This window comes from Eubalaena glacialis, chromosome 17 (genome assembly GCF_028564815.1).
Source record: "Eubalaena glacialis isolate mEubGla1 chromosome 17, mEubGla1.1.hap2.+ XY, whole genome shotgun sequence".
Taxonomy (NCBI): Eukaryota; Metazoa; Chordata; class Mammalia; order Artiodactyla; family Balaenidae; genus Eubalaena; species Eubalaena glacialis.
The window spans coordinates 60888355-60904031 of NC_083732.1; the positions used below are offsets into that span (position 1 = coordinate 60888355).

At 39.6% G+C, this 15677-nt stretch overlaps 1 protein-coding gene across 1 annotated transcript in view; it reads left to right on the top strand.

Annotated features, from left to right (window-relative positions):
• PKHD1L1 (PKHD1 like 1) overlaps nucleotides 1-6120 on the top strand; it is a 149501-nt gene extending 143381 nt beyond the window's left edge. The window contains exons 74-77 of the mRNA XM_061171730.1: nucleotides 314-465; nucleotides 865-1011; nucleotides 1350-1503; nucleotides 5864-6120. Coding sequence (XP_061027713.1) covers nucleotides 314-465; nucleotides 865-1011; nucleotides 1350-1503; nucleotides 5864-6120 — 710 coding nt within the window. The remainder of the gene's footprint in view (nucleotides 1-313; nucleotides 466-864; nucleotides 1012-1349; nucleotides 1504-5863) is intronic.
• The last annotated feature ends 9557 nt before the right edge of the window (nucleotides 6121-15677 follow it).

Below are 15677 nucleotides of genomic sequence, written 5' to 3' on the forward strand. Positions count from 1 at the left end.
CTTCTAAACAAAAGATGACATAGGAAAGTAGTTTTCTCAGCATGCTCTCACTCATTTTTCTTGAATTTATTTTATCTACCTTTGTTTTTTCTTTAATTCCAGCTTAAGAAACATATTCTACTGAGTTTTTTATTTTCCTGACCTCCTTAGTATGACTTAGTCATGTTTAGCACATGTACAGTTAGAGAGCTGTAGAATTCTATAATGTGGATGGAGCGAGCAACGCAAACATAAACGGAAGTGAGATATTCTCACGTGTTCTCACTATTCCATATTCTTATAATCCACATGTCATAACACTGTTTCCTCATAGGTCAGATGCAGTTATCTGAACTCCAAGAAATTGCTGGTTCTCTTGGACAAGCTGTAATTTTAGGAAAAACCAGTAGTATCCTTGGATTTAATATCTCTTCCATGTCTATTACCAGTCCTATCCCCAGCCCAAGTGATTCTGGCTGGATTAAGGTAAGAAAATGTGACTAGAAAAATGCATTTTAGCTATTTAAAACGTTGCTTATTTCTTATTTTAACTATTTTTCTATTTCAATACAATAATTTCGAGGGCATGTCTTTCTAATTTATTGTTGGTTATTTTTTTACAGTATTACTAAAATGATAAAGTAGTTGAAAAAGGAGCCTATCTTCTAAAAATTATGTATTGGTATAAAATGTGCTTTGCTTTGACTATTTACAACAATGCTTCATAAATTTGCTCTAGAGGAAATATTATAATAATATTGACTCAACGTATTAAACATACTTTTAAATAAACAATGATATAACATTTAGCCTGGCTAAGATGAGTTTGCTACTGAATGTAGTTTATCATGTGAAAACCACTTCATCACTCATGACCATTTACAGGTGACTGCCCAACCGGTTGAAAGGTTTGCATTTCCTGTTCATCATGTGGCCTTTTTGTCCTCGCTGTCAGTGATCACTCAGCCGGTGGCAACACAGCTGGGACAGCCATTTTCTCAGCAACCTTCCGTAAAGGCAGTAGATTCTGATGTAAGTTATAACTCAAAGATTTACTTAAGTGGAAGAATTAAGCTATAAATTCTGGAGGGTGAACCGACTTCACTAATCCTGGTAGACTGGCAACCTAAGGATTGCACTGCCTCTTCAAAGTTGGACTAATATCTATGCATATCACCTTTTGCTGTTTTAAAAATGTTTCTTTTCAGTGAATTTGCTCCACTGCCCAAACTCTTTGTGCAGGAAAAGGAGCTTCTATAGATTTAAAATTTGAAATGAGGCATTAAAAAAAATAAAGTTCCAAATATCTTTCTTAAAAAAAGCATGGGAACAGGACAATTGTTATAATTCTCTACTATTTTTTTCTTTAGGGTAATTGTGTATCAGTTGGGATTACTTCACTGACTTTGAAGGCCATACTAAAGGACTCCAGTAATAACCAAATCAGTGGTCTTAGTGGAAATACAACAATTCCATTTAGCAGCTGTTGGGCCAATTACACAGATCTTACTCTTCTTAGAACAGGTGAGTGTACTATTTTGGATCCTCACATATATACCCATAAATAGGGACAATTATAATTTCCTTTTAATGAACAAAGCAGTCTATACTACACTGGTCAATAAATTATAGAAATCAGAATGTCTGGCTTACAAAAATATATTTAATATGCAAAACAAAGTGAAAAATAAAATAAGCAGTTAAGGGAATTAAAACAGGTAACTTGGGCTTCCCTGGTGGCGCAGTGGTTAAGAATCCGCCTGCCAATGCAGGGGACACGGGTTCGAGCCCTGGTTCGGAAAGATCCCACATGCCGCGGAGCAACTAAGCCCGTGTGCCACAGCTACTGAGCCTGTGCTCTAGAGCCCGGGAGCCACAACTACTGAGCCCGCGTGCCACAACTACTGAAGCCCGCGTGCCTAGAGCCCATGCTCTGCAACAAGAGAAGCCACCGCAATGAGAAGCCCGCGCACCACAATGAAGAGTAGCCCCCGCTCGCTGCAACTAGAGAAAGCCCGTGCGCAGCAACGAAGACCCACCGCGGCCAAAAATAAATAAATAAAATAAATAAATTTAAAAAAAACAAAACAAAACAGGTAACTTGAGGATGTACATCAAAATTATATCATGATTCGTATTTTCTTCTTTATCCATGTGTGTATTTTTCTAAATTTTCTCACTATGTATGTATTACATTTATAATAAGAAAACTTAATATATAGATTTTTCAAATTCAAGAAAAGAAAGGATAATATAGTGTCATATAATTTTAATGGCCCATGCAGGAGTTCAGAGTTGGGCTGGAAGGTGGGTTCTAGTCTTTCTGAAAGCCAATGCAAAGGAGAAAACATGAGCATTACCATGATTCACAGTCCTCTGCAGATAGTCCAGTTGCTGTGGAGAATCACACCTTGCTCTGAGATCAGAACAAATGTCTCCTATGAGTTCTCATGAAGTATACTCATGACATCGTCAACATGTAAATACATGATATCTTCAACAGTAAATACAGTCATAACTTCCACAGTGAGGTTTCTTATATTATCTTCATGTGGATTGATGGCATAACTCCAACTGGTAAAAGCCTTTCTACCAAGGCAAAAATGATATGTCCAAAAAACAGGTCTCTATTGATGATAGATTATTCAGTATCGAAAAGAATGAAATACACCATGAGAGAAAACAGCCTTATGATGATGCTTACCCATGGAAGGCAGAAAAATCAGGTCATCAAGGACAATACAGAGCCACTGGATCAACCTCCTCTGAAGTTCAAACAATCCCCAGATTTAACAAATTTGACCTCATCATTAAATAGCTACAAACTGGAAAAAAAAAAAAAAAAAAAGGAAAGAATGAAATAGACTCCTTGTACTGGAGACAGGCCTCCATTAATCTGTTTACCTCAACCTTTATAGGCCCTAACTCCTGGAAAAGTTTTATCGTGGTCCTCACTCTTCTAAGCACTGTTATTTCAAACACACACACACACCAAAGGTCAGAATAAAAGCCAAAGTAAAGAGTAAGAGAAGTTAAAGAATATCTAACAATAATCTGGGTTTTTTTCCCATAAGAACTAAATATCAAAAGCCAAAATCATTCCAAAAGAATTTTTTCCTTATTTGTTGTTTTCTCGTGCTTTGATGATGCCCTACACCAGATAAGTTTGATCTGCCTACTGGGCAACAATATCTCAACCTAGAGTTTGATGGGACCCCAGTGGCAATGAGTTCAACATTGTGCTCTGGGACAAGTACCTGGAGTGTCCAGTAAGCCTGGTGACTAAGGACAGAGCCTAATTCATTAACAGTCAGCCTAAATGGCAGTAGGACTGGGACCCTTTTATGGGAAATGAGGAACTTGACAAGAACCCTGCCTGAGAGAAGGTTGCCCACCTCCCCAGGAAGGTGGACTCAAGAGGTGTGCAGTGACAAAGACCCAACCTGAGGATCAAGGTCTCCAAACTACCACTTCCAAAGGCAATGTTCCAAAGTAACCAGGGTCACTGGAGTGCTGAAGCAGTAATGTAGGTTTTGATGTTTTTGTGATAACAAAATAGTGCTCTCCTTTCATCCAGTATATTTTCTTTAAGAGTTCAAAGCTTCCCTTGGAGTGTCTATCTTATTTGCTATGGAGAACAGTCATTGTTTCTAATTCCCTTCCTTCCTGCCTGCCTTCCTTCCTTCCTTCCTTATTTCTTGCTTTCTGTCTTGCTTTTTCTCCATCAAGTGTAGGGTTTCAGTTCTCTGGTTGTGTATAGTAAGGAAGGTCAAATATAGTCATCTCTTTATTATTTTTAAATCAGTTAGCCAGTTTTTAGATTAACTAAAACTGCAGTAACAACAAAGCATATGTAAGAAAATGAATAAAGCGTCTTTCTTGTAACACTTTCTAGTAGGTATCCCACTTAATTACTGCACTGTGGGAAATCCCCTTGCAGATTAGGCCAGCCTGACCGAGTGGCACCACACCCTCTTCTACTTATAGCTCCCTAAAGAGCAAGGCAGGGGCCACCGGGTAGAGAAGGCATGGGTTGTAGTTTCTCACACAGAAAATAAAAATGTGAGAATTAGGTAAGAAAAATGTGGAAGAAAATAAACAGCTGAGACTGCATCTTTTGAACAATCTGGGTTAAAATAATATTACTAATGGATAATAACGTTTGGGACACGTTTATTTAGCAACCTATGTGATACACAGCGCTTGTTTCAGTTTCTAATGCTACTTAACAAACCAGCCCTAAATCTAATGGCTCAAAACAACAACGATTTCATTTGCTCACAATAATGTGGGTCAGGAATTTGGGATGGTTCATCTCTGTTTGATGATGTCTGGGCCTTCAGCTGGGATGGCTTGATTGGAGTCGTGTCACTGAGGTTTTGATCTTGGATTTTGGCTGAGTTCTTCACTTCTTCTCCATGGAGTGGCCTCTCCACTAGCCTAGCTTGGCATTCCTCACAATACTGCAGGAGAAAAAAACATAAAAACAAAGCAAAAATATCTAAATTCTTCACACATCAAAATCTTTAAGAAAAAATATACCTGCCACAAAAATTCAGTTTTTTCAAACTGAAAAAAAGGAAAGACTTAAAAACACCATTGTCATGAATTGTAACAGTGACAGAATATTCTATGGAACAATGTCTATCCACCTTAAAAGTTATAGAATGCATTGCTATAGAAAGCACAATGTGGTCAATACATTCTCTCCTGAAAAAGAAAAGACGAATGAAAACAGAAATTATCTTTTTTTAAGATAATAGAAAAAAAACAGAAGAATGAAATCTTTGGAATTATGCCAAGTATTGCACATTCTGCTCTGTATGGTAACTACCTTTTTTTTTTTTTTTTTTAGTTTGGCAGTTCACTTTATTTTTATTTATTTATTTTTACATCTTTATTGGAGTATAATTGCTTTACAATGTTGTGTTAGTTTCTGCTGTATAACAAAGTGAATCAGCTATATATATATACATATATCCCCATATTCCCTCCCTCTTGAGCCTCCCTCCCACCCTCCCTATCCCACCCCTCTAGGTGGTCACAAAACACAAAATCTCCCTGTGCTATGTGGCTGCTTCCCACTAGCTATCTATTTTACGGTAACCACTATTAATGATAGCAGTAGTCCAAGAAGAAATTACATAATGGAAAAATATATTGGTTAACTGATATTCAAAACTGTGGGAAGATTTAACATATGGATTAAGAAATATTTAGATGAGTGTTTCACACTCTAAATATATCTAACATGTGTTTCCTCAAGCTTGTCTACCTTGGGTAAAAGGAAAGGGGTCACGATCTTGCAACGTGAAAATAGCATCTGACTTAAAGCAAATGTGGAAAACAGTTAAAAATGGTTGAGTCTAAGTCGAGGGCATATGGGTGTTTGTGGTACTATGCTTTCAACTCTTACGTTTGAAGTTTTTCAAAATAAAAAGTTCAGTATCCATCCCCACCTCCCCCAACTGAGGCTGCAGCTTCTTCACTCCTCGGTCAAGTGTATGGGGATCAGACAGAGGTTCAGCACCCTCACCTCCCTTCCCTACTGTCCTTCATTTCACCCTCACCTCCCTTCCCTGCTGTCCTTCATTTCAAACAGCCTCTGGGCACTAGGCAAGAACCCCTAAGAAGTACTGATGCTGCAGAAAGAAAATCTACCCAGAGTCCTCCTGCCCATAGTTGTTGGGCAGATAGGACTCTTCTGACTCTGAGACCCTCTCTACACTTGTTTATACTTTAATTTATTTGACTCAGTTTCCAAAAATACTTCGTCAGGGGTTATACAGTATTTGTAAGTCAATGAAAACCCAATTGGAATTGTACGACAACAAGCAAATAATAAAAGGAAGTCAGACATTGTGATGATTTTTTTTTGCCCTAGGAAAAAATTTTAAGATTGAATTTATCCTGGATGACGTCGTTCAGGTGGAGTCCAGGACTTTTAGCCTAGCCGCACAGTCTGTCTCTAGCAGTGGCAGTAGCGGCAGCGGCGGTGACAGCAGCAGCAGTAGCAGCAGCAACAGCAAAGTGTCTACTGGGGGCACAGCTGCCCAGATAGTGACTACAGTAGTCAGCTGTCTGGTGGGAAGAGTGTTGCTCTTGGAAATATTTACGACTGCAGTTTTGATTTTGAACTGAATTCTCGGTAAGCACAGTTCACTTTTTCTATGTTTGTCTCCACATACTGAGGTACCAGAAAATGTTTACTGAATAAAGACTGAGTGCACCATGGCACCACAGACAGAAAGACATGATCTCAGCCATTGAGCAAGTTAGAGCTTCAATGGTAGAGACAAGACCACCCTACAGAAATGTTATTCACACTGTAGGATGGTGTATAAGAATGTAGGGAATGAGAAATGCAGGTTACATCAGGACTCTTTCAGTTGCAAAGGGCAGAAGCTCAGCTCCAATTGGTTTAGGCAGTAAAGTGAACTCACTTAATTGAGAAGTCCAGAAGTAGTCTGATTTCTGCCACAGTGAGAACCAAGGGCTCAAATGACATCATCTAGAACCTGTGTCTCTCCACCTCTCAGCTCCATTCTTCTTGGTGGCAGATTCACTCCCAGGCAGACTCTTCATCAGGCGCCCCAACCCTCATGGTACAGGTACCACCAGCATCTTCATGTTTACAGTCTACTGGCCCAACAGCTAATCCAGAAAGAGCAAACCTCTTTCCCAGCACTTCCAGCAAAAGTCCCAAAGCTATGTCATTGACCTGGCTTGGGCCACATACCCATTCCTGAACCATTCGCTGTGGCTACGAGTTGCCGTGAATTTGAGATGGGGTAATAATTTAGAAGAATACTGAAGTATTTCAGTAGTAAAAGCCAAGACTAGATTTTAAATTTAAAAATAAATAAGGTCAGGATGAAAGGAAACAATAAGGCCGGTTCTGGGAGTAGCAGAACAACTGGAGGCTGGGACTTCAGGAGGAAATAATCTGTTCTTCCCTCCTCATGGTAGAAACTAATTAGAAACCAGCTGTCAAGGGAGAAGGACGGTTTGAAGAGACCCAGCCCTGGCCTCTTAAAGCTAATATAGCAGGGTGGGTTTGGAGCTGAGGGACAAAAGGTAAAGACCAACACACAAGTTATTGTATTTTAATGCCTGTTTTCCTGTCTCCAGAATTCTAATAAGAGTAAAACTTGTTGTCTATTTTATAATAGCGTGATAGGGATTGCTTAAGTTCATTTGTTTCTTCCCAGAAGCATTAAAATATAAGGTATAAGTACTCCTTATTATATATTTGTTCATTTTGTGTTTCCTCATTAAATGCATTTTTTTCCTAATTATCTTCACTGACTTTCTTCCTACTTGTACTTGACAACTTTGGGATTTTACAAAATTCAGAAAATTCTATTTTCAAGTCATTAGTAAATGATATTCTTCTTGTTGTTTTTTAGGACATTTTTTCCAGATAAAAAGTTAATCAACAGCTTCCCCTTTGCTACTAAATAATCTATCATTCTTCAGTTAAGACATAAGAAGACCTAAACACTATTGTCTTAGTCCTTTCAGGCTGCTATAACAAAATACCAAAGACTGAGTGGCTTAAAAACAACAGAAATTTATTTCTCACAATTCTGGAGGCCGAAGTCTGAGGTCAGGGTGCCAGCATGGTCAAATGAGGCCCCTCTTCTGGGTTGCAGACTTCTCACTGTATCTTTACATGGTGTAAGGGTGGGGGGGTTCTGTGGGGTCTCTTATAAAAATACTAATCCCATTCATGAGGGCTCCACCCTCAAGACCTAAGCACCTATCAAAGGCTCTACCTCCTAATACCATCATATTGGACATTAGGCTTTAAAACATATGAATTTGGGGGTGGGGCACGTTCAAATCATAGCCCATTGATGAAATGAAATTATGGGTTTTTTATAACTTTGCATTCTGAATTAACAGTATTTTACTTTTAAGAGAGTTATGAAATTACACTAAATAAAATGACAAAACTTTAATGTGAAAAATACAATATATAAGCACCACTGTTCCCTCTCCATGGTTCCACACAAGAGCACATTAAATTGGTAAGCTCTGAAATACTAAGTTTTGCCTTATTAACCATACCATGAAATATTAGAAAAAGTTAAAATTAATAAAACATATTTTAAAATCACACTATATTTTCTTAAAAATATTTGTATTGTTTTCACTTTTCAGGAAGCAACTGAAGTGCTATTCTGAAGAACAGGTTGAAAACACAAATACAAGAACTGCTTATTTAAGAGTTATTTTGTTGCACAACAAGAAAACGTCTATAGCATTTTCAAGAAAATATACTAAAAATATTTTTGTAATATATAAAATGTATTACTTAGCTTTAATCACAAAAATCAAATTTCTTCAAAATACAATTTCTTTTGATTCCTTATGTTTGTATGTACTTATTTCATCAAAAAAAAAAAAACTTTTAGAAATTTTTGATTTGTAAGCAGATATACCACCTCCAAGTTGCTGTACCAACAAATCATGAAATACTTTAAATAGTTGAAAGAGCTTTCTAGTTTTGACTTAACTTCTTTAGATCAGACTGGAAGCATTCTGAATTTTTGTATGTACCGGGGGATCTGTTTTTCTCTATCCATTCATAAGACTCTAATTTTCAAAGATCTAAGCCATTTTAATTTCTAAGGATTTTGGAGAAATGAGATTGTTTTAGACAATCTCATTTCAGATTTTCTAAGTTGCTGTTTTTCAGATCCATAGGAATCCCAGGAATTCTAGATTACCCTAGATTTCTGGGCCTGCCAACCCTGGCGAGTCATCTAAGAAGAGTTTCACTGGTGTCCCTTGTTTGAACAAGTCCAATCTCCTCTGCTTACCCCTCCTTCCCACTCAAAACTGTCACTACTAAGAATGTGACCTCCTGCAACCCAAGGCTACACCAAAAGAGATACTTATTTTCAAGAGGATAAAATTAGGGAATGCAAAAAAAAAAAGCCACAAATTAATGTAGCTAAACTAACCAAAAGCTCTCATACTATAAAAATTGCACTTTTTACTCAGAAAAGTCTAAAGGAAATGCTAAATTTAGAGGAATAACCCCAATCAAGGCTTTGTGGCCATGTCTTGAGCAAGTAGAGTTTGTATTCACAAAAGTTAACCTTCCAGCAAGTGACACTCAGGAAGCATTTGGAACAGCTGAGAGAATTCAACGAAACCCAGAGCTTTTTCTACTGTGTACCATTTCCTAGAATGCTCGCCCCAGGTCATTGTTAACCTTGCTTAACAAAAAATTATTAACATTTACCATGTAGTAAATCCAAATATCTTTGTATATATTTGGCATTTTGTTCAGTCAAACAAACATCTATTTAACATTTGCTAGATACCAGGCATTCTAGTGAGAAGACTACAAGGAATAAGATGCTGTCTTCACCTTCCAAGAGTCTACAAGGTAGTTGAGGAAATAGTGGTAGAAAAGGTGATACACAAAACACAGAGATACAGTATCATATGTGAGAGAAAGAGACATAGGGTGCTGTAGGGGCACAGAGGAGGGGCACTTGGCTGGGGGTAGGAGCATCCTGTGAGGATGGAGGTGGATGAGGGACAGATTCCAGAAGAATATGATGCCTGAGATGAGTGGTGAGGAATAAAGCATGAGATTAGCCAAGGAAGAGTGTCCTGACAGGTGTGGTGGTAAGAACAAAGGCTGAAATACCATTAGATAGTGAGTTCCTTGAAGGCAATAAGGCTCTTCCTTAGTAAGCATTTCTCTTGCCCTCTTACAAAATGTCTGGCACTAGTAGATGCAGACTCACTCTTTAGTGGATGAATGAAGCATGGAGCATGGGGAAATCGAGAAGCCGTCTCATGTTACTGGAGCACCAGTACACTCCCTTCATGAGGAACAGCTTTCATGTCCAGAGAGCACGAATTAGACCACACCACTGGTTAATTGAGAACTCTCATACTTCCCTCAGTTCCAACCTCAGAGGGATGAGAAAGCTCTACCACTAAAATGGGGAGGAGGAGAGAGAGACCCAACAAGAAAGACTTAAAAATCAAGTTTTCTAATGCAAATTCAGTTTACTCTCCATTTCAGGACATTTCCTTTCACTGAGAAAACTAAATTCCAAGAACTACAATTGTAGCATCTATGGAACAAATTCCTACATTCGGTTTCTGGGAGATGCAAAAATATTCTTCACATCTGAACACTGTGAAAGCCACAAAATTGGCCACTATCTGTAGTCCTTCCTTACCTCAAGTTTTAATTCAGCCCACTGGAAACTTTTTGTCAAAAATTTTCCATAGTTTTTTTTTTTTTTAAATGATACCAGCTATCATTTTACCATATTCATTTTTTGTTTTAAGGAATTCCTTTATTTTTATTGTTTATTTATTTTTAGCTGTGTTGGGTCTTCGTTTCTGTGCAAGGGCTTTCTCTAGTTGCGGCAAGCAGGGGCCACTCTTCATCGCGGTGCGCGGGCCTCTCACTATCGCGGCCTCTCTTGTTGCGGAGCACAGGCTCCAGACACGCAGGCTCAGTAGTTGTGGCTCACGGGCCCAGTTGCTCCGCAGCATGTGGGATCTTCCCAGACCAGGGCTCGAACCCGCGTCCCCTGCATTGGCAGGCTGACTCTCAACCACTGCGCCACCAGCGAAGCCCTCCATAGATTTTTTTTTTCTTTTTTTTTTTTTTTTTTTTTAAACATCTTTATTGAAGTATAATTGCTTTACAATGGTGTGCTAGCTTCTGCTTTACAACAAAGTGAATCAGTTACACATATACATATGTTGCCATATCTCTTCCCTCTTGCATCTCCCTCCCTCCCACCCTCCCTATCCCACCCCTCTAGGTGGTCACAAAGCACCGAGCTGATCTCCCTGTGCTATGCGGCTGCTTCCCACTAGTTATCTATTTTACATTTGGTAGTGTATATATGTCCATGACACTCTCTCACCCTGTCACATCTCACCCCTCCCCCTCCCCATATCCTCAAGTCCATTCTCTAGTAGGTCTGTGTCTTTATTCCTTGCATAGATTTTTAATAAAGAACTTTTCTAACGTAACAGAGCAAGGGCTTGTGGGCCTGCGGCACAAAAAGCCAAACTCTGACAGGGTGCTTATACAATATATAAGCACCCCTATTCTCTCTCCATTCTCTCTCTCCTTGCTGCAAAGTAAGGATTTATTTGCAGGGCGCCAAGCAAAGAGAAAGGGCAGCTCACGTTCAAAAGACTCCCGAACTCCCCGATGGCTTTTAAGCAAGTGTTAGGGGAGAGGGTCTTAGGATGCCTGATCAGCTCCTGGACATTCTGGCTCATTGGTTGGTGGTGAGGTGATGTTTCCGGAATCTCATTGGTTGGTGGCTCCAGTCAGTCTGGGGTCTATGTGCTTGTGATCAGCATGTGGTCACCATCCTCCACTGGGTGGTGAGGGGGGGGGGGTCTTAGTTTTTACTAAACAACTCATAGATACGCATCTGATTGTTATTTATATTCCTTCAGCAGGAACTGGGAGTCGAGTCTTGTGACTCTGTTGTTCTAATCATTAACTGCTCCAGTCTGCTCTTTGGAACTTAGCGAAGGCCTAGGAGCCTAAAGCCTTTTTTCTGCAAATAAGAAATGGGGGACATGGAGGGGCTTTTGTACCTGGGAAGGCCCCACAGGGTTCTGCTTGGTTTCGGTCCCCCTTTTTCTTTGGTACTCCTCCATCCTGAGGGGAACAGGGGTGGGACAAGAAAGGGAATAATGTTTTAGATAGAGAGATTAACCATAAACTTCGCAGGGGAGCTCGGTTTTAAGGGGACTGGGTTTCACTAATACAAGTCATTTGAGAATAAAAGGAATTTCTAAATTTTTGCTTCTTAGCCACAGACTTCGTTAAAAAGTTCCCGATTTAACTTCTTTAGGTTTCTGGCTGTCTGCTTTTAAAATTTTTCTAAAGTTATTATAGTATATACCCATAATTATTTATGCCAGATAAATTACAATTTTAACTTCGAGTTTTTAAAATGCCTAATTGTTAAAAATCCGTGGGCAGTGTGGCTTCACATAGCCTTCATTCACAAGCTGGCCACTTTTTTTTTTTTTTAATAATGTTTCTCTGAACAATCCTGTCTTAGAAATTTGTGTTTAAATTTTTAAAAATACTTCTAAACGTAACAAGTGGGTCTTTAGCTGTTGAGCAAGTCATTTAAAAATACTTTGTGTGTTAGTACTGTTTCTCCAGGATCTGAAAGATTCATAAAGTAAATATGATGTTCCCATTTTGGTCAATATAAGGAACAGAGAATAAAGAGGTAGTAAGAATATCTTCCTGTATTTCTGATAATAAGTGAAACATTTATATCTTGTACTATTGTCTCTACTCTTTTCTCAGCTGCATCACCTTCTGATCATTGCAATGATTTCTAGGTGGTCTACCAACTTTTACCTCTTCTGCGTCTTATCCTGAAGAGTGCTAGCTAAAATACTACTAGTACTACTACTAATAGTAATAACAATAACAATAATTAAAGATTTACCACATCTTTACTACACTGAGTGTTCTATGTGGACTCTTTCCTTACATTTATGCTATGAAGATATTATCCCCTTTTCCAGATGAGGAAACAATACCTAAAAAGATTAAATGCCCCAGTTCACAGAGCTTTTAATGGTAAAGCTGGGATTCAAATCTAACTCCAGATCTCAGCTCCAGCATTTAATTGCCTCCCACTTTTCCCCAAGCAGGAGAAAGTGTTTCACTGTGAAGAGTGTTTTTAGAAAAACATATTTAGGTCCAAATTCCTGTTCAAATTCTAGTTTAAATTTTACCACCTCTATGCCCTCAGGCAAGTTCTTAGTCTCCTTTATTTTCAGTGTCTTCGCCTATAAAATGTGGGAAATATCTACCTTGCAGTGTGGTATTTGAGGACTGATTATCATATATAAGGCACCTAACCCAGTGCCCAACAGGTGGTAAGCTCTCAGTAAAAGGTAGCCACTCCTGTTATTGTTATGACCATAATGTTGCCTATATTATGTCATTCGCTGGCCCATAAACCATTAGGCTCCTTATTGTACCAGAACAGTACCTAGCATGTAATGAACACAATGTGAGTGTTAATTATTAGAATCACTGGCCGGGTACAGGGCCACGAAGAACAAAGACTTTCTCAGCCGTAAGTGCAGCGAGAAATGACCAATTTGTGTACAGTGAGTTTTTATAAACAATCTTGTGGCATATTCTAGGAACTTTCCTTAAAAGACGGCTATTATGCATCCCTTTGCCCTTCTTCATCCTTTCCTGTTTTTCCCACCTAATGGAGGAAGACGTCTCCTTGCACCAGGAAAACAAATGCCAGCCCCTTTGGGGAGGGTATAGAGAACTCAGCTAAAAAGAGTTTGGGCCCCTGACCATACCAGCCTTTGCTCTTTCAGGGCTTCATTGCTACTCGGCCAGAGTCCTAATCCTAACTGATATATCTCCTGGTTTCATCAGATTCCTGAGGTGGCAAAACATGAAAGGAACAAGAGAATAGGGAATTCATCCTTCCTACAGGGGAAGGTGGGCAGAGACAATGCCAGGGCAAGGAAATTGTTTCAAATAGCTCATACTTTTTTTTTTTAATTTTATTTATTTATTTATTTTTGGCTGTGTTGGGTCTTGGTTGCTGCGGGCAGGCTTTCTCTAGTTGTGGCGAGCGGGGGCTACTCTTTGTTGTGGTGCGCGGGCTTCTCACTGCGGTGGCTTCTCTTGTTGTGGAGCACAGGCCCTAGGCGTGTGGGCTTCAGTAGTTGTGGCTCGCGGGCTCTAGAGTGTAGGCTCAGTAGTCGTGGCGCACGGGCTTAGTTGCTCCTCGGCATGTGGGATCTTCCCGGACCAGGGCTCCAACCCGTGTCCCTTGCATTGGCAGGCAGATTCTTAACCACTGCACCACCAGGCAAGTCCCAGCTCATACATTTTTGAAGTTATTATCTGTATCCTCCAAAACAGAGATGCTTAAACCTTGACCTGAATCCATGTGTATTTGGTTTGGGAAACCCATCAGAAACCATTGGAGGGGGACTTCCCAGGTGGCCCAGTGGTTAAGAATCCGCCTGCCAATGCAGGGGACACGGGTTCGATCCCTGGTCTGGGAAGATCCCACATGCCGAGGAGCAACTAAGCCCATGTGCCACAACTACTGAGCCTGTGCTCTAGAGCCCGCGAGCCACAACTACTGAGCCCACGTGCTGCAACTACTGAAGCCCACGTGCCTAGAGCCTGTGCTCTGCAACAAGACAAGCCACCGCAATGAGAAGCCCGTGCACCGCAACGAAGAGTAGCCCTGCCTCGCCGCAACTAGAGAAAGCCCGCGTGCAGAAACAAAGACCCAACACAGCCAAAAATAAATAAATAAATAAATAAATTTTAAAACATTAAAAAAAAAAAGAAACCATTGGAGGGTCACACCCTTCTTCCATTCTCATCAGTGGGCATTTTCAGCTTCCTCAGGTTGGCACCAGCTGACAAGAAGTGTGCAATTTCTAGTGAAAGAAACAAAGATTTATCCCCGCCAACTTTGCCTCCCCAGAGAGTAGCTACAGACACGATGTGTAAGACCAAAAAAGAAGGGGCCTGCTGTCAGGGTTATAGTACGTATTGATACTCGAAGACTTGTGGGCAGTCTGCCCAGCTACAAACCTCTTACCACACTAGTTGCAGGCTCTGATACACTACTCTAGTTATTATGATCAGATCATGCTAAAATTAGAAAGCTCCTTAGGAAAAACTGTTCTTCCAGGAATTCTGTTTACCCTTGACAAGCTGATTTTATTAGGGAAATCCCTTTCAGTTAAGGGCTGTGTGTTCTATTGATTCCTCTAACATGCTTAGCACACACTGTGCCCATGGTAAGTGTTGAGTAAACTGTTTAAGCAAGTGAATAGACAGCATGATGAAACTTTTCCTTTATGAGATTTTTGAGATAAAGAAATCCTACCAAAATATAACAGAAATTGCACTTTACCTTGACGTACTGCCTTAACATTTCAAATAACAGTGTATAAAATTCACACCCAGTTAGAGACCACTAGTTACGATTGCCATGGTAATGGGCTCTGTGCCTATGAGCAGAAAAAAATAATTCCTTTTGGGCAGGATACTTATGAGTGTGTCTGGCTATGTGGCAAGATATTTTCCTTTGTTTTTTCTTGAGAGTAATGTATGTATTTAAGCAGATGATCCTTTATACATGTAAATTCTCCCTAGGAAGAGAGAAAATAAATAAGTTCTTTATACTGAAAACTTCTAGGATGATTATAATATGGATTTAATTCTCACTTATAAAGGGTTTAATTTCAAATAAAAATTAGAGCAAGAAATACATATTTCACTGTGAGGAGGTGAGTAATTTTCACTGTATGAAATGTACATCTTATACAGACAAATGCCTTTAACAAGAATTGCTGATATGTCTAATATTTTAAAGGGCCAGAGGTGGTCAGAGAAGGATCCAAGAGTAGCACTTTGAAATTAAGAGATTAAAAAGCAACAGTCAAGGGACTTCCCTGGCGGTCCAGTGGGTAAGACTCCTTGCTTCCACTGCAGGGGCCGCGGGATCAAACCCTGGTCGGGGAACTAAGATCCCACAAACTGCGCAGCCAAAAAAAAAAAACCAAAAGCAACAATCGAGACACGTATCCTTCTAAGTGAATTTGCATTAATGGACAACAACAAATCTCTATTTTGAACAGGAGCGTTAGCATGAAGTATG